Source organism: Anser anser (genome assembly GCF_964211835.1).
Source record: "Anser anser genome assembly, chromosome: 2".
Lineage (NCBI taxonomy): Eukaryota > Metazoa > Chordata > Aves > Anseriformes > Anatidae > Anser > Anser anser.
Genome location: NC_139721.1, coordinates 4,491,462 through 4,515,611, shown reverse-complemented (window position 1 = coordinate 4,515,611; position 24,150 = coordinate 4,491,462). Strand labels below are relative to the sequence as shown.

At 42.9% G+C, this 24,150-nt stretch overlaps 2 protein-coding genes across 7 annotated transcripts in view; one reads left to right on the top strand and one right to left on the bottom strand.

Moving 5' to 3' along the window:
* The first annotated feature begins 61 nt into the window (after positions 1 to 61).
* On the top strand, positions 62 to 3,349 carry CHRAC1 (chromatin accessibility complex subunit 1). Its single transcript, XM_083827415.1, has 3 exons — positions 62 to 246; positions 1,340 to 1,466; positions 2,321 to 3,349. The coding sequence occupies exons 1-3, from the start codon at positions 106 to 108 to the stop codon at positions 2,464 to 2,466; spliced, it is 414 nt and encodes a 137-aa protein (XP_083683541.1). The 5' UTR covers positions 62 to 105; the 3' UTR covers positions 2,467 to 3,349.
* A 1,677-nt stretch (positions 3,350 to 5,026) lies between these two features.
* Positions 5,027 to 24,150, bottom strand: part of AGO2 (argonaute RISC catalytic component 2) — a 58,793-nt gene continuing 39,669 nt past the window's right edge. For all 6 annotated transcript variants that reach the window (XM_083827410.1, XM_083827409.1, XM_083827414.1 and 3 more), the window contains exons 14-19: positions 22,630 to 22,720; positions 21,640 to 21,834; positions 20,342 to 20,476; positions 18,988 to 19,089; positions 17,961 to 18,160; positions 5,027 to 17,536 (exon numbers count right to left, since the gene is read on the bottom strand). In XM_083827410.1, the coding sequence (XP_083683536.1) occupies positions 17,428 to 17,536; positions 17,961 to 18,160; positions 18,988 to 19,089; positions 20,342 to 20,476; positions 21,640 to 21,834; positions 22,630 to 22,720 (832 nt within the window). In that variant the 3' untranslated portion in view covers positions 5,027 to 17,427. The remainder of the gene's footprint in view (positions 17,537 to 17,960; positions 18,161 to 18,987; positions 19,090 to 20,341; positions 20,477 to 21,639; positions 21,835 to 22,629; positions 22,721 to 24,150) is intronic.

Below are 24,150 nucleotides of genomic sequence, written 5' to 3'. Positions count from 1 at the left end.
CGGCACCGCGCCGCTCCCCAGTGGCCGTCAGAAACTACAACTCCCAGGGGGCCGCGCGGCGGCGGCCGCCCATTTCTTCGCCGGGCCGGCCGGGGCGGGCATAAGATGGCGGCGAGGTTGAGCGGCGGCGGTGGGGAGAACCGGCTGGTGTCGCTGCCCCTGTCCCGCATCCGCGTGATCATGAAGAGCTCGCCGGAGGTCTCCAGCATCAACCAGGACGCGCTCTTCCTCACCGCCAAGGCCACGGTACCGGCTGCCCCCTCTCCGTGCCCTCCCGGCCGCCCGGGCCCGCTCCTCCTCCTCCATGAGGCGAGGCGCCGCGCTTCTGCCCCGCCGCGCCAAGGGGCGGCTCGGTGTCCTCCCTGCCGCTCGGCTGCAGGGGCTCTGGGGGCTGCTGCAGCCTTGTACCGCTGTCAGCTGGTTCAAACTAGCCCGGGGGGAGTGCTAGCCTGCTGCCTTCTGGTCCTCAGGGCCGCTGGGTGGGCTGGGTAGGGCTCTGCAGGGCGGCACAGGGTGAGGTGCGTGTCAGGAGCCCAGCCGGTGCTCCGAGAAGATGCCGGCAGTGTGGCCAGGTTGGCCCCCGGTATCCTGGCCTGTGTCAGGAATAGTGCAGCCAGCAGGAGCAGGGAGGTGATCGTCCCCCTGTACTCTGCTCTGGTGAGGCCGCACCTCGAGTGCTGGGTTCAGCTTTGGGCCCCTCACTGCAAGAAGGACATCGAGGCCCTGGAGCGTGTCCAGAGCAGGGCTACGAAGCTGGTGAAGGACCTGGAGCACAAGTCCTGTGAGGACCTGGGGTTGTTTAGTCTGGAGAAGAGGAGGCTCAGGGGAGACCTTATTGCTCTCTGCAACTCCCTGAAAGGAAGGTGTGGGGAGCTGGGGGGTCGGCCTCTTCTTGCAGCTACCTAGTGATAGGACCAGAGGGAATGGCCTCAAGTTGTGCCAGGGGAGGTTCAGGTTGGAAATGAGGAGGCATTTCTTCTCTGAAAGAGCAGTCAGGCATTGGGACGGGTTGCCCAGGGAGGTGGTGGAGTCACCGTCCCTGGGGGTGTTCAAGGAAAGGCTGGACGTGGTGCTTGGGGACATGGTTTAGTGGGTGACATTGGTGGTAGGGGGATGGTTGGACCAGAGGATCGTGGAGGGCTTTTCCAACCTTAACAATACTGTGAGTCCATATCCTGACTTTGTGAAATGTATCAAGCCTTTCTCAAATGAGTGGGTCTTGCACGGAGTGCCCTGTTTGTGCACAGTTAAATGTGGTGGTTTTGTCTTTCATTGGGGATTAAAGAAAACTGCTGCCAGCGCTGTACCTGAATTCTTACTATTCACTTTAACTTTTTAGGAGCTTTTTGTCCAATATTTGGCATCATACTCCTACAAACATGGCCGAGGCAAGGAGAAGAATGCTCTAACTTACAGTGACCTGTCACATACTGCAGAAGAGTGTGAAACCTTTCAGTTCCTTGCAGGTATCTATGGAGTGACGGTAAATCCAGTATGTAATTGGGAAAATGAAGTCTTGTCCTCACAAAACAATTCAGTGAGAGCACAAGCCTCCTGCTTGGTCGTTTATCTTCTATATAACACTAAAATGGAACTCATAAGCTACGTCACTGAAAACTCTTCTTTGGCAATAAAGATTTTTGTGGTGCTTCCAATTTATACACGGCTAATTAGCGCTCAGCATATTGCCATAAGCCTTCCACAACTCCATTTGAAAGCACTCAGCCTATAAAACAAGATCAGTGTACATCTTTGTTACAAATTATATGGCTCGCAAATTACACCTTTAAATCTGGGAGTCCTGTTTCGCAGAGTGACTCATCATATGGTTCCTCCCCCTGTTTTAATGTGTATATATAAGGTATACACGCGCGTGCATGCTTAACTTGCAATTTTGTTGTAACACTTGGCTCAGAGAAGTTATCAGCATAGGATATAAATTGAGAATGAGACATTCTTAGGCTGGGCTTTCTCAGGGCCCTTTTTGTTGTCCCGAATATCTCTCCTGAATGGAGAAAACCTGTTTCTATAGGACATAAATAAGATAGTTGTCCTAGCGAATCCGTCAGAGGTGGCTGAGTAACTGAGCACTCCATTTTACGTCAAACAAATAACATTACTTGCACCACACGTGGGTAATTCCCTTTTATTATAGCTGTTTAGGTCAGACTAATTCATCTGGTTATTCACTAAAATAACGATGTAAAACAAACAAAAAAGGCCTCTTTTTGGCTGTTTAATTAGTGGTATGAATACAGCAGTATGAATGAAACAACTTAAGTTTCAAACTGACTATAAAAGAAGCAATTCTGCCTTCCAGATATCTTGCCAAAGAAGATCCTAGCTAGCAAATACCTAAAAATGCTTGAAAAAGAGAAGCGAGATGGAGAAGTGGGGGAAGGAGAAGAAGAGGATGAGGAGGAAGATGATGAAGATGAAGCTGTTGGTGAAGATGTTGGATCTTAAGGCTAGAGGAGAACTACTTCGTAGTTGATCCGCTTTCTGTTGTATAAAGGATGTTATTTTTGTGACTGAGATTCCAGATGCTGGATATATTTATATACTGAGCCATTTGCTTTTGCTTTAAGAAGTTTAAAAATTGAACTTTGTCCTTGCTGAAGAATGGGATTCTTCCCTCGGAAAACACGGTGGGGAGAGAAGCGCTCATGTAAATTTGACAGCAGAACTCGCTGAGGCGATCCAAAATGTGACTTCTTCAGACAATCGTTACCAAATCTAAAAGTCCTTCAGGGCAGCTTTCAGTCCAAAAGCTGTTTCACCGTCTCTCTAGAAGGGGGTTCTACCCCAGTTTGTCTCTCTCCTCAGAGTGGAAAATGAGGGGAGGGGAGGTGTTTATACAGTATCTTAAAATATCTGCTGTCCTGGTCTCCTAAGGAGCCAGGAACTGATCAAACCCTCCCCCAGCTGTCTGGGATAGCGCCAGGGCAGTAGCAGCGGACCAAGCCCATCTGAAAAGAGTTCTGCAAAACTGCTGCTGTAGTGCAGCCTCCGTGGGCGTGCCTGCGCGGAAACGGGGAGAGGATGAGAGCTGTTCCAATAGCTGATGTGGTTTGGTGGTAACAAAGTCGGTGTTGGATAATGATGTAAATATGTACATCCAGAACCTTGCTCTGTACTCAGCTCTCCACATCTGCAGTGTGTCTGTGGTGGCTGACAAAACGCGCGTTGTTTGAGGTCTGTTAAACGTGGATTGTTGAGAATGAACAACCCATTCGCCGTTTAAGCGAGAGCTGGATTTATTTTTTTTTTTACACTATAAAAATAACTTTCCTGTGTACAACTTTATATGCAACTTTTTAAAAATAAATGTTTTTTTTATGAAAAGTGATACTTAATGCAGAGACTTTCTACAGTTCTTTCCAGCTTCTATTGTGCGCATGACTAATGTACGAGCCTAGCGTGCTCACCCTTCATCCTCCCAGGAAGGAAAAATAAGTGAAAATAAGGAAAAATAATCATATTGTATGATTATATGAAGATACTTATGGCTTGTCTTAAGTTGAAGGCAGAACTACACTAAATGGCTATTGAAACACAAGGCTGCAGCTACTCCATGACTTGGCACGCTCCACATTTTGTTCTAAGAGTGCAAAAACAGGGGTTAGACGGCTAAGATCAGAGACTGGCTGAAGAGTTCAGCTGCTGAGCCACAAAAGAAATGTTCTTACTCTAAAAGATCAAAGACTGTGGCACTATAAAATGTGTTCCGTAAGTTGCCATAAACATCGCATTGTATCAGGAATGCTGCAGTGAGTGCCAAGTGAGGCCTCGTGCCCCTCGTGCCGGCCCCAGCACCGCTGGCTCCCCCCAGCCAGGCTGCAAAATGCTGAGGATGCCCCATCCCTGCAGGTGCTCAGGGCCAGGCTGGATGGGGCTTTGGGCAGCCTGGGCTGGTGGGAGGTGTCCCTGCCCATGGCAGGGGGGTTTTGACGACAGCACACAGTGGACAAACTTACCAAGACGAATCTGTTGTTAGATGTCTTTGTTTTCTTCCTACAGTGTTACCTTGCGGGATCCTCCCCACCAAGCCAGGGCTGCTCAAAGAAAACGAAGCTCCCATCTCCCCAAGCTTACAAAAACGACGAACAGACTGCAGTTACCACACACAAATCACCGCATTTCGTCCCTCTCAGAAGTTTCCCGTGGGACGATGAACATACTCAGGCAATTAGCGAGGCCACAAGAACTTGGTTGAATTAATCCAGAAGGGTGTTCGGAGTCCTCAGGGGAGAGCTCAGAGCTGCCAAAATTTGCCAGAACCAACTCCAGGCCTTGCAGCTACCAAAGCTTGTTGCCATCAAAACTGGTAACTAGCACTCGTTTTCCCCAAATCTTGCTTGTCACAGAGCAAGTGTGCCCAATTCAACATCATATTTCAAAAACGAGGGATGTGACTTACAAGGGACGTGACTTCTGCCTCAAAGGGGAGGGACGGTTGTGACTTTATCTCATGCTACCAAGTAAAACCTGTCTGTGGCTGCAGGGCTGGAACTCACCGTACCTCTCTGATACCACCTTGACTTGAGGCTTTACGGTAAGCATGAAGAGCTCGCTTCTTTTGCTTAAAAACTGCAGGTGCAAACTGAGAAAGGCACAAAAGGCAGGATTTCAGGCAAGCGGTTTCGAAACTGCCAACCTGCCATAAATAATTTGAGAGTGCCTTGTCAGTTACTTTCTTGAAAAGCAGCACAAAATGGCTCTGGAAACACACCCAATGGGCACATGGCAGAGCACGGACCAGAACTTCACGGCACTCGGGCGCCAGAGGGATTCTCCCCTCTCACAAAAAAGCCCCAAAACCAGCACATTTAAATCAGAATTATGATTTGGCAAAGCACAGTGAGGCATACTATAAGGATGTCTGCTCTGGAATGATCTTGAATCAGCCACCACGACTTTACCTGAGCTACAGACTGCAGCAATCCATAGTTTTAGATTTCACAGTGCACAAGTAACTGGGAAAAAAAAAAGTCAAATTAAAGAAAGACAGCAAACAAACTTGTAAAGATGAGGAATTTTATTTTATTGACATACTATGAGGCAAAACAAAATTGACACCATACAAAATAACTTTATAAAATATCATTCACATCATTATTTTGTCAGGAATTACAGCATTCTGAGCTTGTTACGAGTCTTATGTTTTGAGGTGAGAAACACTATGCTAAATCTTTAGTATTAGTTGTATATATACAGTAAGAAACCAAAACAGAAACTGTTAGGTTTTTCATGAGTTTATTGCAAAAGTAGTGCAAACTATTTTACCTTGCAAGCTGTAAAACAAAACTTGTAAAAGGACCCACCTAAGCTTAAAAACACGACAATAAATGCTCGACTTCACAGCCTTTGAAGCTTCCTTCAACGGTTCTCAACAGAAATTCCCCATCTTCAACAGAAATTCCCCATCTTTGCACATTTTTCGGTTTCCACTGGCTCGGAAAGGCAGAAGTGGAAGAGGCTGAGCCGGGGGAGCAGGTCGGATCCTGCTCCGTGCTGGGCCCGATGCTCACCAAGCCTTAATTTGGGCAGCTCGGCGCACAGCGCGGCCGAGCCACCCCCAAAACATTGACCAACAGGGGAAGTTTGGTCCCTTTGGTTTTCCTCTATAAACACGCTGCCCCTCTCCCCATCCGTACTTGAGAAAAGAGTCAAGAAAGCGGTACGAGCACGCCGACGGTTAGGAACACGTATTGTCTGTTTTCGGAGTATAGTATCCTTTTCCTGAAGTCTACGTAAAGCGAATTTCCTCGTGGTCCCCCCTCCCCGTTGCGTACACGATGCAGGGCAAACCCCACCCCGAACTCCTGCGTGAAACCAAGGACGGATACTACATCCTACGAGCTCAACAGAAAACACCGGTCTAAAATGCTACTGGGGTCCCCCGAAGCAAAACAGGTAGCTAGTAATCTACTAAAAAAAAAAATAAAAGCAAACAAATGCTACATGAAAAATGTTAAAGGAACAAAATGCAGCATATTCAGGCTCTTTTTTTTTTTTTCTTGAGGTACCTATATAAATATTACCTTCTGCCCAAAGTACTATCTGTTTTGTTATAAAACTAAAGTCCTTATCTCGAGCCAATTGCAGGGCATACATTATTATTGAGAAAGTGCAACCATGCTGATAATTTATATGCAGCATATTAAAGGATGAGTAGAGGCTTTAGAAAATATAGCTTAAGTATAGACCTGATGGAGCAGTTTTATAAAAACATCTAACAGAGGCATCTTCCTTTTGTTCGAGTCTCTCTGCAGCTGAAAGCCTTAAGAAACAGCTTTGAAGTCCTGCCACCCCGGACTGTCAGCCCTTTTACAGTTCCATACATAGATTTATTTTTTTTTTTTTAATATTTAAACTAAATACAAGTCTACAGAAAAGATTTCCCCCTCTGTATTAAGTATTGGTAGAAAGTCGATTTTTTTTTTTAAACTTCAAAAAATGATAGTATATCACAACTTAAATTTTCCAAAAAGGATTTTTTTTCTTAAGTAAAAAAGGCTTACGTAGTAGAAAAACTTATACGTAGTTGTAAACTGTTAAATACAAAACTGTGTGGAAAAGTCAATTACATTTTATTCCCTTACCCATGTATCCCTTTGTTTTATATATATATATATGCACACATATATACACACACAGCTGTATTCTGTATGTGTATGTATGTTATATATGCATATATATAGATACAGATGTATATATCTAGGGTTGGGATTACGTATTTCAAGAAGTTCTTTATTGGGTATGTCTTTGCCTAGTTCTGCTCTGATACTGTACACTTTACGATTTGATACACCGAAAAATATTTTAAAATTTGCTAAAAATATGCTGCTTTTCTCTTCTTTTTTAAACTCTGCGGTTAAAATTCGTTTGCTGTTTTTAATCAAGAACATGACTTTTGATTGTTACGCACTGGGAAAAAACACAAAGGCACAAAGAATAAAACTGAACTACAATATTGTTGTTTCCGAACAAGAAACCCAAAGGTTTTGGTTTGCAGAGGACCGCCTCCGCCGAGGTCAGTCGTCACATGCAGTTTGGTCGCTTTTTGCCCATCTCGTCGACAATTTGAGTTCATAGCACCCAACTGTTGAAATGAGGTAGATCCAAATCCAAAAAGAAAGCTGGGTCCCCGCCACGTGATTTGCCCCTGTTCCTAATGTTTTAAGGATTAGATGTCAGTCGGAGAAGCGAAAACGATGGCACTATCTGAAGTAAGCACAGAACTCGAGAATTTTTTTTTTTTTCATTTTTCAATGTAAAATTTCAGCGCTAAGTCGCGATCCTCCTTCAGGCAGAGATTTCCTAGCAGGGGAGGGAGAAGAACACGTCCAACGCAAGGAGCTGAGATTTGAGAAAGCCCGTTTTGGGGCAGACTGCCCGAGAAACGCAAGAGAGCCCGGCTTCTGTAGGGCAACGGTGACGCCAGCGCCCGAGGAGGTCGGTCACAGTATAGAGATCTACAGGTTTTTCCCTTTCGTTCTCAGGTGAGCCTTCCTTTTTACGAGTTTAGCTTCATAGGAAGATCCTACTCTCGTTAAACAGTATTTTTGCATACTCCGAGAAAATCTGACCAATTTATCTCTTTTGTTAAGGCTTAATTTAAAGTGGCGTCGCCACACAGCGTCATGCAAACATCAAGCTACGTAAGCAAGGTACAGCATTTACCCTACGCACGTCGACACGGAGCCCCGCCGGCTCTGGGGAACATAAAGCAACACTTCATCTACGCCGTCAACTCTACGATGCCACCGACGCGTTTAAAAATCAGTCAAGGGGGCTTTGTGTTACACGTGCTAGTCTTACCCAAACAGCACTACATCGTTTATACATCGCAAGCACGAGGCGTTTTAATACGGATGCAACACGCAACCTAGCCAACACACGCTTAGTACCACTTGAAATGAGGCCCTTAACATCTTAGCTTTTTCTTTTTTTTGTTTTTTCCTTCTTCTTCCAAAAATAGTAAACTCTACACGGTCATAAAAACATTTGGATTCGAGGGAGCATGTACAACGGGAAACTTCTGAGTTCCTTTTTGGTTGGTTTTTAGTTATTTTTACAAAAATAAAGAAACAAAAATATTCAAAGAAAGGATTTTAATAGATGTCAGTTAAATCTGCAATATACCAAACTTCAGGAAAAAAAATAGGGGGGGGATTTAATCAATACATTCTCTTTTCCACCTCACCCTTCCGTGACCAAGTCAACCACCTTGCCGCACAGAAACCTGGGGTGAGATCTCTACAAACTGCCCCAAAAGCTTGAGGTTTTGTGATTGTACAAACTAACAAAGGACGACGGAAGCCAGCGATATTGTGCTTATTGTTCCCAGCCAAGCTCTGCCTTCGCACCTTCACGTCTGAGCAGTCACACTCCGCTTTCACCGACGCGTGCACGCACGCACGTGTGCGTCCACACGCACACCACTGCCAACAAATGGCAAACTGAATGGCAGCACTTCGGGATAACCCACAGCTTCGCCAGATATACTTTGCCATTGCATCTAATTGGTGATTTTTCACAGATAATTTCAAGCCTTACTCCTTTTTTTTGTTTTTGCATCTCCCTATAAAAAAATGCACAGCTTTCCCAGATGCTCACTAGTAATCACCCCTTAAGTATATCTTCTTTCTGCAAATCCATACATTATCCTACCCTTCAGCCCCATATAATCAAAAAAACAAACGCTATTTTTGCTGCCCCAAACTCGGTAATAAAGGATGGGGAAAATGCAACAATCTTCATTTAAGCTGGAGACGTTCTGGGGATTAAACACTGAGAGGCAATTTCAGGTCAGTTCAAGATTCAAGTCGGCCAGGCAATTAGAGACACGGTATTTACTTCAAAACAAGATGACACAATTGTCACTTGTGGATGAGATGAGGAGTTTAAGGGGTCAGTCTCAGGAGAAAGCAAGGAACAACAAAATTAGGGTCAATCCCACCTTTTTATAGCGCAAACAGTGGGTTCTGAGCATCTCCCAGCTGATGCAGGATTAATGTTAATGAAATCTGGAAACAAACTTCTCTGCACGTTCTGCTGATACGCGACGGGCTCAACCCAACCCCACCCGCAGCACACGATCAAGTGCCCGCCGCAGAGCCGAGATTTTGGGGTGCCCACCCAGCGCGGACCAAGCTCCGAGCCAAGCAAACCCAGGCAGTTTTACGTACGCTGCTAAGAGGGGAGCTTCCTCTGTTGGCGCAGAAACAGGAAAAGCTGATAGGCAAAGAATAGAGTCCCCATTATGTGGTGTGGGTTTTTTTTATTTTCCTGCTAGGAAATGTAAGCTAACAAAGTAAATGCAAAGAGGACCAGCCAGGGGAGTAGGAACTCCCAAGGTTGCTTGCTGACCTTTTCACAATTCATGCTTGCCAAGCACACGCAGGCATAAAATGGTCGGAAACGTTTAAATTAATGCTTCAGGGACAATCAATAGGCTCGTTCCTAGGTTAGCCGTATCTGTAACTGCTGCTGCTGGGTAGAGCAGCTATTCCAGCAGGTATTTCAGTTCTTAAAGGGGAAAAAAATAGAGCAAAACTAAAGCAACCTGGTACAGCAACACAGCCAGATGCTGCGGATCTTTTACATTTCTGGCGCTGCCACGTGCAAAACTCCAGGACCGGCTCCCACCAGCCTCTCGCACCTGCGAACTCCACGAACGTCCCTGTCCTCACTCCGACCAAATCCGAGGTGCTCTGCGATGCCGAGAGCAGAAGGCAGCTTTTGGGAGCTGCCCAACAGCCTTCCCTTTTGGGGCAGAGGCTGGAAGTTGCCAGCAGGATCTGCCAGGGGCTGCGGGGCTGTGCAGGAAGCCAGAAGGAAAACTACATGTTGCTTACTGTCGCCTCAACAAGTGCTTATTTGGCAGTTTTCTGATAAAAATGGTTCACCTTGCCTCCCTAGTTACTCTCATCATTTTAAGGGGATGTGCTCACAATCCCCTGCCTGCACAGGGAAACCTCTTCCAGGCCACAGCAACATCAATAGTGTCTATGGATCCACAAAACCAGGACGTAGTGAAATATTTTCTAAAAGCAGCTATTTGCCCTCGAGCAAAACCCTATTCTTCATGCCTTGGGGGGGACTTGTGAAGTTAGAACGAAGAACTGAACGAAATGTTCAAGATTTTACCCTGTTCAATCATTGCTGAGCTCATTTATTCAGTCACTCACCATCGCTCAGCAAGAATTCTTCCAAAAAGCCAGAACTTCGTCCCTGCCATCGATAGGCTTCGTTAGTGTCTACGGCCAAAGATTAAGATGATGAAATCGCAGGTAACATAATCCTGGCTGATTTGCCTCTGAGATGCCAGCTCCTAGCATAAAGCCCGGTCACTTCCAAACCAAAAGCTACAGCAGTGCCACGAAACCACCCCAGCGCGTCGTGGTCAGGCAGGTAGTATTTCCGTCAGCAGAGTGGTTAAGCATAAACCAGGGAAGCTCGCTTGGATTCACTGTAAACAAAACAAGGAATTAACGTGGTTTTCTACGGTTTCATTTCAGGCCATTTAAAGCACCTTTAGTCGGCGTGCGCTTAGTTCAAGACTGAGTTATGGCCAAGGCTTCACACAAAACTGACACGTGAAATATTCACAACAAAAACACTCCAGATTTTTTTTTGTTTTCATTTTAAAGTTTATCAGTCTTGGGCTGAGCAGGGAAGATAGTCAATATACTCAACGTTACAGTCTCATATCAACTTATCAAAAAAATAGGTTTAAAAATATTCCAATACATACGTTTTTTGCTTCAGATTCAAAATATATTCCAAGCACCTTGACATCACTTGCAATGAAAGCACGACATTTGTCGGCCAACAGCTGAAATATGAAGAGATGTTTCATTTGGAAACAACGGTATACAAACCCGGCAAGCGAACCGAGAGGTGACACGGGAGCCGCTGCTACCAGGTGACCCTGTACCAAAAAAGAAAACGTGCCAGGCACGATGTGCCAAGCTCTTTCTGAAATCTCAACACCACCTTTGCACGAGCCACGCCGACACCTTTGGAAGACAGAAGGAGCGAAAAGGAGATGTCCGGGATCACAGTATGGCACCGCTGGTCCTCCAGCACGGAACAAAAGAGCAATAATACAGTTCTCCGGGGAGCGTTTTGGCTGCTTAGGTAGTAGGCTCGCTTTACAAATTAATCTTTCTGTGGAGGAATAGAGGAGGTAGCCTTGAACTGCATCTGCTCGCTAACTAACGAGTACTACACAACCACCTTCCGTAGTGATTTGGCCAAGCCATTACATTCATCTTAACACTGCAGGCAAAGGAACAACACGGAACAAGCAACTGAAACACACAAAACGAGATAAAACTGGTTATGTGCCACGCACACACAAAATAAGCCCCCGCTCCTTGGGATTCAACACAAGGTCTCGGAGGGATGCACCTTTCCAGACACTGACCCGCCAGAGACAAAACTTGGGTTTTGCACCTTAATGATACGCGACGGGCTGGAGTTTGGGTCTCTCCTGTCCCGATGGTTACAGAAGGCCGTTGCTGATGGCTTCTCAGAGCATCACACACCACTTCTTAGTTCAGGGCACTAAAACATCGACTGCACCCAACAGTCCCACAGCCACGGAGGGACAGAGAACAAGACATCATAAACCCCATCCCATATCCCTGTTACTCTACTAATTCTGCCCCGCAGACCGGTTCTTCTCAATACCACACGGGAATCAAGTGCTGAAGGAAGCCAGGAAGACACGGGACAACTGGAGCTGAGAGTACAGATACTGCATTAATTAATTAATCAGCCAACTTCAATCCAAGATCGGCATTTAAATGTTGCACGGACAACAAGCACGGTGGTGGCTTAAAAACCCGACTTAGCATCTTTATGGTGTGGGAGAAACGTGCACGGAGGAGAGAGGGAGGAAATATTTTATGAACACAAACGCACCCTAACAAAGCAACTGTGCCCTCGGACTCACACCCTAACGCAAACGAAGCACAACAACATTTAGAACCAAAGCTCGTGTCTCAACACTGTAAAATATGGCAGCATTCCTACAACGTCAGAGCAAGGAATGGCATCCACAGCATTTCCGTATTTGCTATCCGTAGCGCTATTTACAGTATTTTTAAAGAGCTACAGCAGAAGGGAAAAAAAAAAAGTCTTACAGTAAAAAGGGAGTTTAAAAACAATCAGTGCAATTACCTTCTACTTGAAGTTTTCCTTAAGACTGCATGTATGCAACAAGAAGCATGTTGCCAAATGTATATAAAGTTAAAAAAAAAAAAAAAATGTACTGTCCTGTATGAGAAATAGAGAAAGCCACACTGTCAGGAAAAACAACACAAAACAAAAACAGATGCTACTGTAGAAGAGTATTAAAAAAATTAGGAAAAAAAAGTAATTTTCTTACATTGGCATTGAGTGTAAAAAATAGAACAATAATTTTTTTTTACATTCTTTTTTTGGGTGTATAAGGTATTTAAAAGAAAAAACAATCCCTTATGGGCTACCTATGCCACCAGAAATGCTTACTGGATGACACCAAGAGGCAAGTACGTCCCCATCTGCGTCTCCACAAGTCCCAGTCCTGCTCCTGCAGTAGGTGTCCTTTTGTGTTGGACCGAGCTGCAGAGCCAGCCTGTTCTCACTTCAAAACGACAACATTCTTCCTCAAAAAGAAAGTCTGCACATACAGGGAGACCTACAGCAGCCCACTAAACACGCACGGGGGTGTTAATGCAGGCCTTCCTTCTGCCCTTGCTCTCAGTTAAATCTCAGAGACTCGCCGGCACGAGGAAGATTGGGGTTTGAGGAGGCTGCTGCAGTGACTGGTGTTGGCAGCGATGTGCGAAGCACTCGGCAGCACGATCTGCTGCTCGGCACAAAGCCTCTTTGTGCAGGTACACATCAGGCTGCTGATAAAAGCTTCAAAAGCATCTGAACTCCGTTAGAAACCTCAATCCTTTATAAAGTGACCTGAGCACGCAAGAACCTTGGAGCCCACACCTAACCTTCAAAAGTTACTTAAAATCCTTGCAGAGGTGTTACCTCTTGCCTTAGTTATACAGGTGGTCTATTCATGTCTGAACAGGAGATGATAAAAATGGACAGGGGCCACAGGAGTTATTGATAGTCGGACTTCAAGCTAAACCTTAGCAACATTTTGGCTTTAACAATCAGGGAACGTAATGCCTGGACGAAGATCAGAAACGTGTAGTATGGATTTCTTGCTTTAGACTTAGGTACTTGTAGATTTTCCATGCTGGCTGCAGCAGGTTAACACAAAAGGCCTTCCCTCACAGCTTAGGTCAACGACTAATCCCAAACCTTTCCACCTGACAGATCGAAACCCGAGGAAATTGATATGCCAGAGCCACCGTAACGTGGAAGATCATTGATTGTGAGTCAGCAACCCAAACGCCGAAGCAGCCTAACTCGAACCAAGCCAGGAGGAGTCCCAATAAAAACAAGTGATCAGTGCACGCAGTCAAACCAGCAGAGTTACGGTTGCATAGGGCTATCTGGAAGGCCAAACTCACGTAAGGCTGGGACAGATCCCCCTACTTCCAACATTTCACAGTGGGGCATCTCCTCCTAAGGACTGCCTGAAGGAGAGGCAGAGCGGACGTTATCTGATTGAGCCACGGGAGCAGAAGTTTCTAAAACCAGGCAATACTGTATTACAGCTAGCACATTAAAAAAGACAGCTTTTAAGTATTTTAATCTTTGTTACTACGTTGTCTACGTTGTGATTGTCACAGAACCACATGCTTTGGAAGGGCTCTCTGGAGACACCCAGGCCCCTGCCCAAAGCAGGTCCAGCAGATCGGAGCCTTTCCAAGGACAGAGATTCACAACCCGCTTCAGTATTTGGATATTTCTGTTTCTATAGTGTTACCATTTCAGTACAAAGCCAGAAAAGCAATCCATAGCAGGCAACTCAATAATACCTGTTCACCTCTTGAGCACACTCTTTTAAAGACGAGCTGCACCGAAACAGAAGAAATACTGCAGTACTGACACCGGTCAGTTTGTCCCTAACGGCGCCGACGCCTGGAAGGGGAAGGAGATATTTTTGTCACCAGGGTGCAATCAGGATCGGCTTTCAGCCCGCCGAGCACCAAGACAGCCTGCGCCAACAGCTGAATTCAAGCAAAAGGTCATCGCCAGGGACATAACGGAGAGCGAGAGGAATGCAGTGGAAGAGGTCCTGCCCGGTGCTCTTTTGCAACCGCAGTCACGCAACTCCTCGGCACGGCCTCAGGGAACAACTGCCGGAGGGTAAAACGCATTTGGTTACTGCTGGCCTGAGCTGCACAGTGACTTAGTGGTTATAACTGCCTACCTCAGCCACGACTTCGACAGCAGGAGTACGTGAGAGACGGAGACGTCTTGAGCGTTGCGTTTACCTGAGATATTGCTGCTCTTACAAAACACGAAACAGGTGGGAGGGTAAAATAAGAGTAGGGGGTTGGGTGTCTGTCTGCCCCCTCCCTTTTTTGTGGGGGGGCGGGAGACGTTTTGAGTATTAAAAATATTGCCAGAAGGATAGCTTCTGGCCTTACATAGCACGCTGCTTTTCAAAGTATAATACTTCATCAAAAGTTTTTAGAAAAATGCTTTAAATTATTCATTAATTCACCACTGGGGCAGGGGCAGCAGGGGAAAGGAGGGAGAAATCAAGCTGTCGACTTGGTGGCATTGGAGGCTTAAAAATCTGTGGAAGGTAGAAATGTGCCTAGCCTGAAATGCATGCAACCATCCCAAGTTCTTCATACTCAAGGAAGGAAAGCTACACAAAATTCCTGTTCATTCCAAGAGGATACAGAGATGACAGCTACGCTGAGATTAAGGGTCTGCCTAATATCCCTTCTGCAACTGCTATGCCAGCCCAAAGAATGCATCCTAAATAGGGTGCTGGGAAGTCCCACAGTCTGCTTCAGAAATAAGATTTGGTGGGTCAAGACAGATTCCGCCCTCTTAGCCTGACCTGACCACCATAAAGTCCTTGTCTAAAGTCCTTTATTCCAGATCTGCACGGATAGGGAAGAGGAGGATGAAATTCACATCCAAGAGGTCTCTGCATAAAGAACAGCAAACAAAATAACTGGCGTTTTATTTAAAATGTTCGATCTCTCCTATTTGTTAAGAATAATCCGTACAAAAATAATTCTTATATAAAACTCTGCCGAATTAAAATCTTCGCTGAAATCTGAAACTTCTCAAGCAAGCACACGGAGAAGTGCAACGTGTCCGCTACGGAAAAGCTTCTGCAGCTCAGCAGTGCTTGTGAGGGAGGTATGTGCAACCCGGCTGGAAAACAGGAAGACAGATGATGCGACCTGGAACTTGCTTTCTGTTACACCAGCGTCGTTTAAAAAAAAAAAAAAACCTAGATTTACAAAACTGACCAGGAAGAAAATCTGACCCAGCAGCCTAATCAACGAATCAGAACAACACAAACACCATTCATCTGTTACTAGGATTTACATTATTTCACCTAAACAACACCGACAATCAACACGCTTGCTACGAGGTGTACAAAGTTATGTACCTACAGCTCTTTTTGCAGCACGGCTTGGGCATTTTCTAGCTTATTCGACAGCAACCAGGTATAGTCCCTCTGCTATATGGCACAGACCTCCGCGTGGGTTAAAGCTACGCGCCCGCCTCAGTGGCTAGAGGTAAACGGACTCAGAACAGTGACTGAGCTTCTGCTAAGAGAAAAGGGAAAAAGACAACGCAAAATGGAAGAGAATGACATTTTCAAAACCTGCCTCTTAACATGTATTTAAGTTATCCTACGAAAACGAACAAAATCAAGTCAACATAAACATTTCCTGGGCTTTTACCATTTTCTCCTAAACCTGCTTGTGGCATCGTAATTAGTGCAATGGTTTACATATGTATTATGGTTTTCTTATGAACCCAGTGTGCAAACTAACAGAAGCGTTTGTCTAACAATTATCAGTTTTACTTAATGCTTCTCCTAAGAGAACGGCAAAACTCTCACATTTACCATTGACCTTATGCATAATGAAGAGAGTTTCACCTCCCTTCAAAAGTAAACTTCAGTTTCCTAAGATTTATCTTTACTGCATAGATTCTCTGACTTCTGTCTAAATTACAAACAGTGAACCACTCTCCTCTACCAGAGCGCCCGCTTCGCCAATAATCAACGCATAAATAAAATACAAGTGTTTTGTGCTTGAGCAAATGTAGAATGTTGGTCTCGTGTGCGTCTCTGAACGGCACAGGTAGAACCTGCTCTGCTGCATGCACGCTTGAAAAGCCTTTCTACAAATTACAAGCTCCACAATACACCCTGTACGTATCTCTGAGCTCTCACAAAGTCAGTTGCATATTTTTTGCATTTGAAGAGTAATATCCTCACGATAAGGTTTTAATTTCTAAATCCAAAGCAGTCTTGATATGTTAACAGAAGCATAATGAGCACTCCTTAGTAAATAAAAATAAATAATAGCATCTAGTCTATCACATTAATACTGTGAAACATATATAAAATTTACATTAATTCAAACATAACAGTGAAAGAGGATTGTACTGTATTTTATCACCACAGACCCGTATTCCTTAGAGACTTTGGAAAGTAAGTGTCACAGTCCTGTATGACAAATTCTAAAGTTAGCTGTCAGTGTGATTAAAAAAATCCTTTACAATTTTTGTTTCTTAAAAATGGCACATCTTCTTTAGCCAATCTAACTGGACCTATTAAAAGTTTAGGTACAAGTTCGTTCCTTTTTTTTTTTTTTTAAATTCTTCTTTAGTCTATGAAAAACATTTTTAAATGCAGCACAATAAAAAACATTCAAGAACAAGCTTCAGAAAATACATTTGCCCTTAGACACAGAGAGAACAATCTTTGTAAGACAGTTGAAAACCAGAATTTTGTCACTCTTTTGAAAATAAAAACTTTGTAAATGCATCTAGAATAATCAAGGCTTCATAAAGAGCCAAAAAACGCTTTGCTTTTCCTTTGTATTAAAAGCTAATTCACAGCATTTTTGCCCACCAACTTTAGTATGAATTAGATCTCTCCAAATTATTAAAAGCAGTTAAATGAATAGCAAACTGAATGAAGAGGTTTGTGTTTTGTTTTTTGTTTTGTTTCTCCCTAAGCCCTGAGATCACAGCTCTTGATTCAATTATAAAATATGGGTCTGTTTTATAACAGACAGCTTAGAGATTTTGGCAAACCACATTTCCAACAATCGTGGGGTTTTGTACAAGAATGCAGTTCACAATCAAGTCTGAAATTCTGGACGGAAGGCTTTCTTGCAAATGGGGAAGAAATTAAGATGCGTCCCTCATTGCTGGCTGTCACTGTAGCTTGGGCAACTGTTGGTCTAAGTGCAGCTGGTCTCATGTGAATCCAACTCTCTATTGTACTGAGTCGCTAAACATTAAAACATGTCAAGCAAAGTACATAGTGCGCAACGTGTCCTGATGAACTTGAACTGCTTTAGCAAGTGCTTGATGATCTCTGCCATTACTCTGACCCGAAGTGTGGCTGCCTTCAGCACTGAAAGAGAAGGGAGGGGGGGGGGTAAAAGGGAGGGCGAAAAGAAACCCTATTTAATCTGCCTCTCCTCGCACATAAGGTTTTCACGTCATTCATTTCTTCTGAACAGTCACAACAGTTCATTGCCCCTAAAATATCAGTGAAGTTCTGAAACAGAAGAACAGCACAGAAGCATACAGGCAGATCTTCTGGTTGTTGGCTTTGGTTCTTTTGTTTATTTTTGGTTTGTGGGTTTTTTTGCTTGGTTGTTTTGTTGTTGTTTTTGTTTGTCCTTATTTTTTCCCCACCCACAATGTAATTCACTGGGGAAAAAGCAAACCAACTTGCCCTCAAACTGCTAAGCGAGGATGCCACTGATCCCAGAATTAACAAGCCCGTTTCCTTCCTGTGAAATTCGGTAGCAATTCAAAACCATGCAACTCACCTATCGTGTTCTTTATCCACCAGATGGTACCTGGCTCGGAAGGCAACCAGGTGCGCGTAATACGCAGGCGCAGGGATGGAAACCGAACGAGTACAGCGTACGTACGTATGACACAACTGGTAGGTGAGAATCTGCAGTTCGTCCGAAGAGAAGCGATTGTCATCCCAGAGGACATGGTAATGCGAAGGTCTGCTTGTTCCCTGAAGGCAGATCACACAGGACGTCAGCGCTTCAAAAACATCTCTTTTAATTTCCACCTCTGCGGGTGAACTGCAATACAACCTGCTACTTCCCCAAAAGTACACGTGTGAAATTCTAGACTTCGGCAATTTTTTCCTTTAAAAAGGCAAAGAACCTCCCTCCTTGCTCCTTGTGTAACAAATCCCTTTGCATTTTTGGAAAGGACTGCATTGCCTAGAATTTCATCCACGCTACTGAAATTAAATGATTGTACTGAAGTGCACTTTGACCTTGTGAAAGTTAGATCTTACAAAGAAGCCAGGCAAAGCAGCTTTATGCAAAAACATTCACAACTAACAGTAACCTAACCCGTGCCTTCACTGCATACACTTCTTTTTAGGGAGTACTAAATTTTAAAGAGGATTACATTTTCAGTGCTATTTGTTGATTAATAGTTTCCATTTCTGATTCAGAAGAAATCACAAGAAAAAGTGAAACTGTAACGGTGCTGTCTGAACGTACTGGAGATTTCCTGTACGCGTTTCAAGAGAATTTCATGCAAGAGGCAGCTCGGAAAAATAGCCCAACTACCTCGCTACCATTCAAAGCAGCACACAGGCAGGATAGAAGCACATTAAACTAATTGCACAGCGTGTGCTTACTGGCTGTTTAGGTTCATTATTTCTTCTAGATGTTAACAGTGATGGAAGAGCATTACAGACAGCACAGGAAAGAGCAGAAACACATAGAAGGAGGTTGTGTCCTTTGTCTCCGGTGTAAAGAGCACATGAAATACCAAGAGCCAGTGTTATCACTGAAAGTCCTCATCCCACACAAAATGCTGTACCTGAATACCAGCATGACTACACAGGTAAAAGTCAAACTCTGATGGATGGGTGATTTTTGTGTCCACTGTGGTGCCAGCTGGAATGTTTCCACTTTTTCCAACCTGTGTGAACAGTAAATGTAAATATATCAAGGTGCACAAACTTTTTTTTTCCTCTTTTCAGCTGTACAGTAAGAAAGAAGAAAACATTTAAAAATATCTGTAAAAACAAAAAGTCCAGAAAGGACCAGGTACAACTGAAATTCTGTTCATATGAAAACCTGGAGCGTCTCTACAATGAAGGAAAAAAAAAGGAAGATATGAGCTGCAAAACCTTCTTTGAGTTTATGTATAATAATTAGCTTTTTTGATTAATACAAAAAGACTTTCCCACAACTGATTTGTCAATCTCTTTTCACCTTCCCATTCCAGGACAGATTATTTCTCTGCGACTTTTCTTGCTTATACCTGAAAGAGGACAACCCATGGTTGTAAGACAGGCCTCACCTTCCCTTGAAAATATTCTACTTGAAAGCAGAACTTAGAAACACTCTCTAAAAGCAGTTTAAGGGCAATCATCTCACATTATTAATATACAAAACCACCTGGATGTCAGCCTTAGAAGTAATTCTCTGCTCACACAGAGCAGCTTGACAGCAGGAAAACAAACACAAGAAAAGCCCTGTCTGTGAAAAGAGGTTTGCAGTTCAGAAGTCTCCATTTCCAGAAATAACGCCTACAAATATACACTGCTACAAATAATGTGTTGTGACACACCGTATGCCCAAACCAAATTCCAGGTATCCAAGGCATTAGATACCTAAGACATCTTACACATAGCGTTAAAGGAAAAGAGTTCATCTCACCATGCCTACATCCCAGCTGCCTACCTAAGAGTCACTCTACAGTCAACAGGAATCAAATCAGTGAACTCGCTAACACTACTTTAGAATCGGAGGAAGCAATACCTTAAACTGCGATGGAAATATCAATCGGACCTCTGTTTACAAAAAAAAAAAAAAAAGAGTGCCTGAACTATTTCAGAGGTAGATATCTACATCATAAGCCTTACAGCGCTCAGGTCAATCTCAACCCTTAAGAATCTCCAGATGGGAGAAAAACTGAAAAGAAACACGAACAATTCGATTAACTTTAAAAATCGATGCACAGACTTGTTCAAGGATGCACACTGTTGCCGTTTCGTAACATCTTCTTGCCAGTTATTATATGGGATAAAACCCAAAGGCTTTCCTTTCCAGGCACAATTATTTCACCCAATACATCATGTAGCTCTTTAAACAAAGCAAGTTTTTCATATAGCACCCAAGCAGTTTGGCTGCGCGCTAGATACTTGTTGGTCACAGTTAGAACGTACCCGTTCGTTTTTATCCGTACAGAAGAGCCTGGTGTGATGCCTTTTCTGCACAACTATGAATGTAATTCCAGGCTGGTAATCCTTTTCTAGTTTAATGCATGCTTCTCTGATAGCCAGCAATTCATGATGGAGAACCTGAATCATAAGCATAAAGATAGGTGATAAATGTGAAAGACAGCTTACAGAGTACTCTTATATCGTGTTCCGTCTTGCACTGTCACTCAGAGCAATGAGATGTCAAAGCTTTCAGGATCAAACCTTAATTTCTCCACTTAATGAGAACAAGTGAGATCACCAGTTCCCTGAGCCAGGCCAGAGCTGGTTCCGTATTTGTTGAGCTCCAAGCATGAGGCTTGGACTAATACAGCTGTGTGTCAAAATCTTTTCAACTGCCAAAGACAAATGTTCATTTAATTAGGCTGTTGAACATACAGCAGCCTAATTATTTTTTAGGCTAGTACAAGGGATAAAAATCCAGAATTGCTCAATTGCGTGCACTTTTCCAGCTGTGTAAAGCATGGCTACAGGGATCAACAAAAACTGAAAGATAAATGCAGTACACAAAACAATAATTTGGGATTTATGTAAATTATAAACTGAAAAGTCAATGAAAAACAGTGAAATGGAAAAAAGAAAAGAGGAGTTTTATTAATTGATGTTTACTAAGTGACCTTTCCTTCCTTCCCCTTTGATTTTGAGAAGTAGACCAAGTTCTATATCTTTAAATTTACGTGTAAGAATATCGGAAAGGAAAGCATATTAAATATCTTCAACATATTTAGTATATTTAATATCTTTAAAATAGAAAGAAAAATATTTCTTAAAGCATGGCATTTGTAAGCGAACAAAATAAATACATTTGTTGAATTTTATACAGAATGAATGAAAAGTGACAGTGTAAAAACAGAGAATTTATTACACCTGGTTAAAAACAGGAAAATGAGCTTACACTTATGTTTTCATTACTGTCCATGTTCTGTGGGATCCAAATTGACTAATTTCTATAATAATATATAATATTGACTAATATCTTGAGTAGGTCATAGATGTTGAACAGGCTTGAGTTCTAAAACTATACTTTATTGCTTATATTTTTGCAAAGGTTAAGCATTTTCAGGTGAACAAGTACTAAAAAAAAGCTCATGAAAGAAGTGAAATCATTTTCCCTGCTCCTCTTGGCCAGGACACAACAAATTTGTTGAGGGTACACTACTTTTCATAGCTCCATCCACATAAAACTACATTTACTACCAGAAACCGACAGAATAAAAACCTCAAAATAAAAATAAAAATGTAACCTGTTGAAACTGTCCCTCGGAAACGCCATCTCTGTAGAAAATTATACGAGTTGGTTTAAATCTGGTTGATTTGTAGAACTGGATAAGCAACTCCCTGACCATGGCAGCCAAATCTTGGATGATTTCTTGGCGGTGCTGCTGGACCCGAACAGTGGCACAGTATCGATTAGGATGAGCATCCATGCTTCCTACAACCTGTGGAAAAAGGGCTTAATATCACACCAAACTTAAGAGCAGTTTAATAATGGTAATTGATGAAAATAACTGAACTGCCTTTTCAAACAAGCAATTTTCTGTTTATTAAACCTTAAAGTTAATATTTTAAAAATTCCATTGGGCTTACAAATAAACAAACAAAAACTCTACACATCAAAAATCACAACACATCTCCACCTGGCTTTCCAGGACATGTGTGCAGCTTTTTAAAACAGATATTTGTTTATTTAGCACCAGAGTTAAGTCTAAGATGAATACTGCACGTACTGCCTGCAAAGATTCTCATTATTAAGTAAGCCAGAACATCTATTACAGGTGTTGGACATAATGCAAGTCATGCCCTTCCTTATACTTAAGGAGATTACTGCACAATGAGTGTCATCAGAAAGCTTGAATCCCCCCCAAAAAAACACAAGTGAAGCTCTCAAATTCCTATTCAACAATGGATAAATTCTTAACATTCTTAACTGCAGATTTAAAAGATCTTAAAAAGCAGATTTAGACACACACCAGCTTATTACAGGTTGATAAATCTCAGCTAATAGAAAAGCTCCTCTGTGCATTAGCAGCTTGGGCATTTTACAAAGCAATACACACATTTAAGTAATTAGCATCAGCCTTCTCTCCGAAGTTTCATTAAATTCTGCAGAAAAATAATTTGTAATGCTAGGCAATCAGAAGAAATAGACCACTGAAGAATTGCAAGTAATAAATGCTTCAGAACTGAGCAGTGGGAGAAAGCAGGGGTTCAAGATAACTACACCATTTACTCACTGCAGCAATGGAAGGCTTTTTCCCATCTCCAGCTGGAGGATGAGTTACATCTGCACCAAGGAATATGACAGGCTGTTGAAATACTGGCGGTCTGGTGAAGAGAAAGCAAGTTTGTAAAAGCAGCATGGCTTAAGCCTAATAAAGCACATTAGAAGCCAACTAAATGGCACTCTATTCTCTTGCCGTGAATTAGTCAACAATTTCAACTTAATCAGAGATGGTCACAAGTAATGAGATGGTGCTTGGTCCTGATCGGGGTTCTCATGCTACAAACAAAGTACTTGGGCGTATTTTTAAAGCATAACTGCTGGTTCGTTTTCATTCAAAATGAGAAAAAAAAGATTTTTCTAACTTGTAGAGTCACCACCTCTATTAATCGAACCGCAGAGAAGGACTAGAAGTTGCTTCTTCAGCATCAGATAGCATCTAAGAAACTTAAACAACTGCACACATGCAAAAGCTTATGATTTTGTTTCCAAATGAAAAGACAGCACTGGTAAGGAAAAATGTGGTTATCAGAGGTATTGCTTTAAAACTAGAACGTTTAAGCTGTGCTTCAAAGATTAATTAAACCCTTAAGGTATTAGTCTGCTGCCTCAGAAGTAAAACTCCAAAACACTGTGCTCGAAACATGAAGCTTCAGCTCTGTTCCTTAACAAAAGGATTTTAAATGGGAGACTTCAGGCCACCAGTACTTTCGGTGCTTGTGGATGTATGAAGGAATGGTTAGGCAGGTTGACAGACTCAACTGTTCTCAGACCTTCTCTAAAAAGGAATTTGAAGGCAATTATAACAATGTAACCTACAATGCAATTAAAGAATTGTTCTATTATAGAAAGAACTGTTCTATTCCTGCCCCTGCAACCAACAGAAAATAATTATGGAATCGTTTCTGTTCCAAATACTCCAAAAAGATGCTTTTCTGGAGCATCTAGGCACTGTGTACATTTGTGCTGCTTTGCCTTTTCCCCTTTATTTAACTCCATTTTCATGAATGCACAGTTTATTGGTACGAGGAGCAGAATTCAACTTTCTGGCCTTATTATTGCTGTTAACACATGCACTTAACAGAGAATTTGTTTATGAAGCCTACTTATATGTTGTGCAGCTCTGTTTTGTTTCCACTGCATTATCTTAACTCTGCTCTAAAAAACACTGTGCCTTTTAAAATGCATTCTCCATAATACAAAGATTCTCTGTTGCTTTAATAGTGGTTGATTGAGAGTCCATGCTGCCAAGGCTTCATATATTTAGTGCAATAAACACAATTTGACAAGATAAACAAAACATATATCCCATCCCTTCTCATAATGTGCCCCCTTCTCTCCCCCCCCCAGATACTTTTTGGATTATTTTTCAGCAGCTGCCCTCTGACTAGCCTAAATATGAAGTGAAAATTTGCTTATCTACACAAAACAGTGTTTGCTTCTTTGATACAGGGTCCCAAGAATGATGTAGCAGGCTACTCCGTGGGCTCTCCGTAACTTGAAATGCAATGTTTGTAAAAAATGCCATGTTTTC

Coding starts and splice junctions, on each gene's coding strand:
- CHRAC1 (XM_083827415.1), top strand. CDS start 106: ATGGCGGCGAGGTTGAGCGGCGGCGGTGGGGAGAACCGGCTGGTGTCG. Junction 247..1,339: donor TCCTCACCGCCAAGGCCACG/GTACCGGCTGCC, acceptor TTAACTTTTTAG/GAGCTTTTTGTCCAATATTT. Junction 1,467..2,320: donor AACCTTTCAGTTCCTTGCAG/GTATCTATGGAG, acceptor TCTGCCTTCCAG/ATATCTTGCCAAAGAAGATC.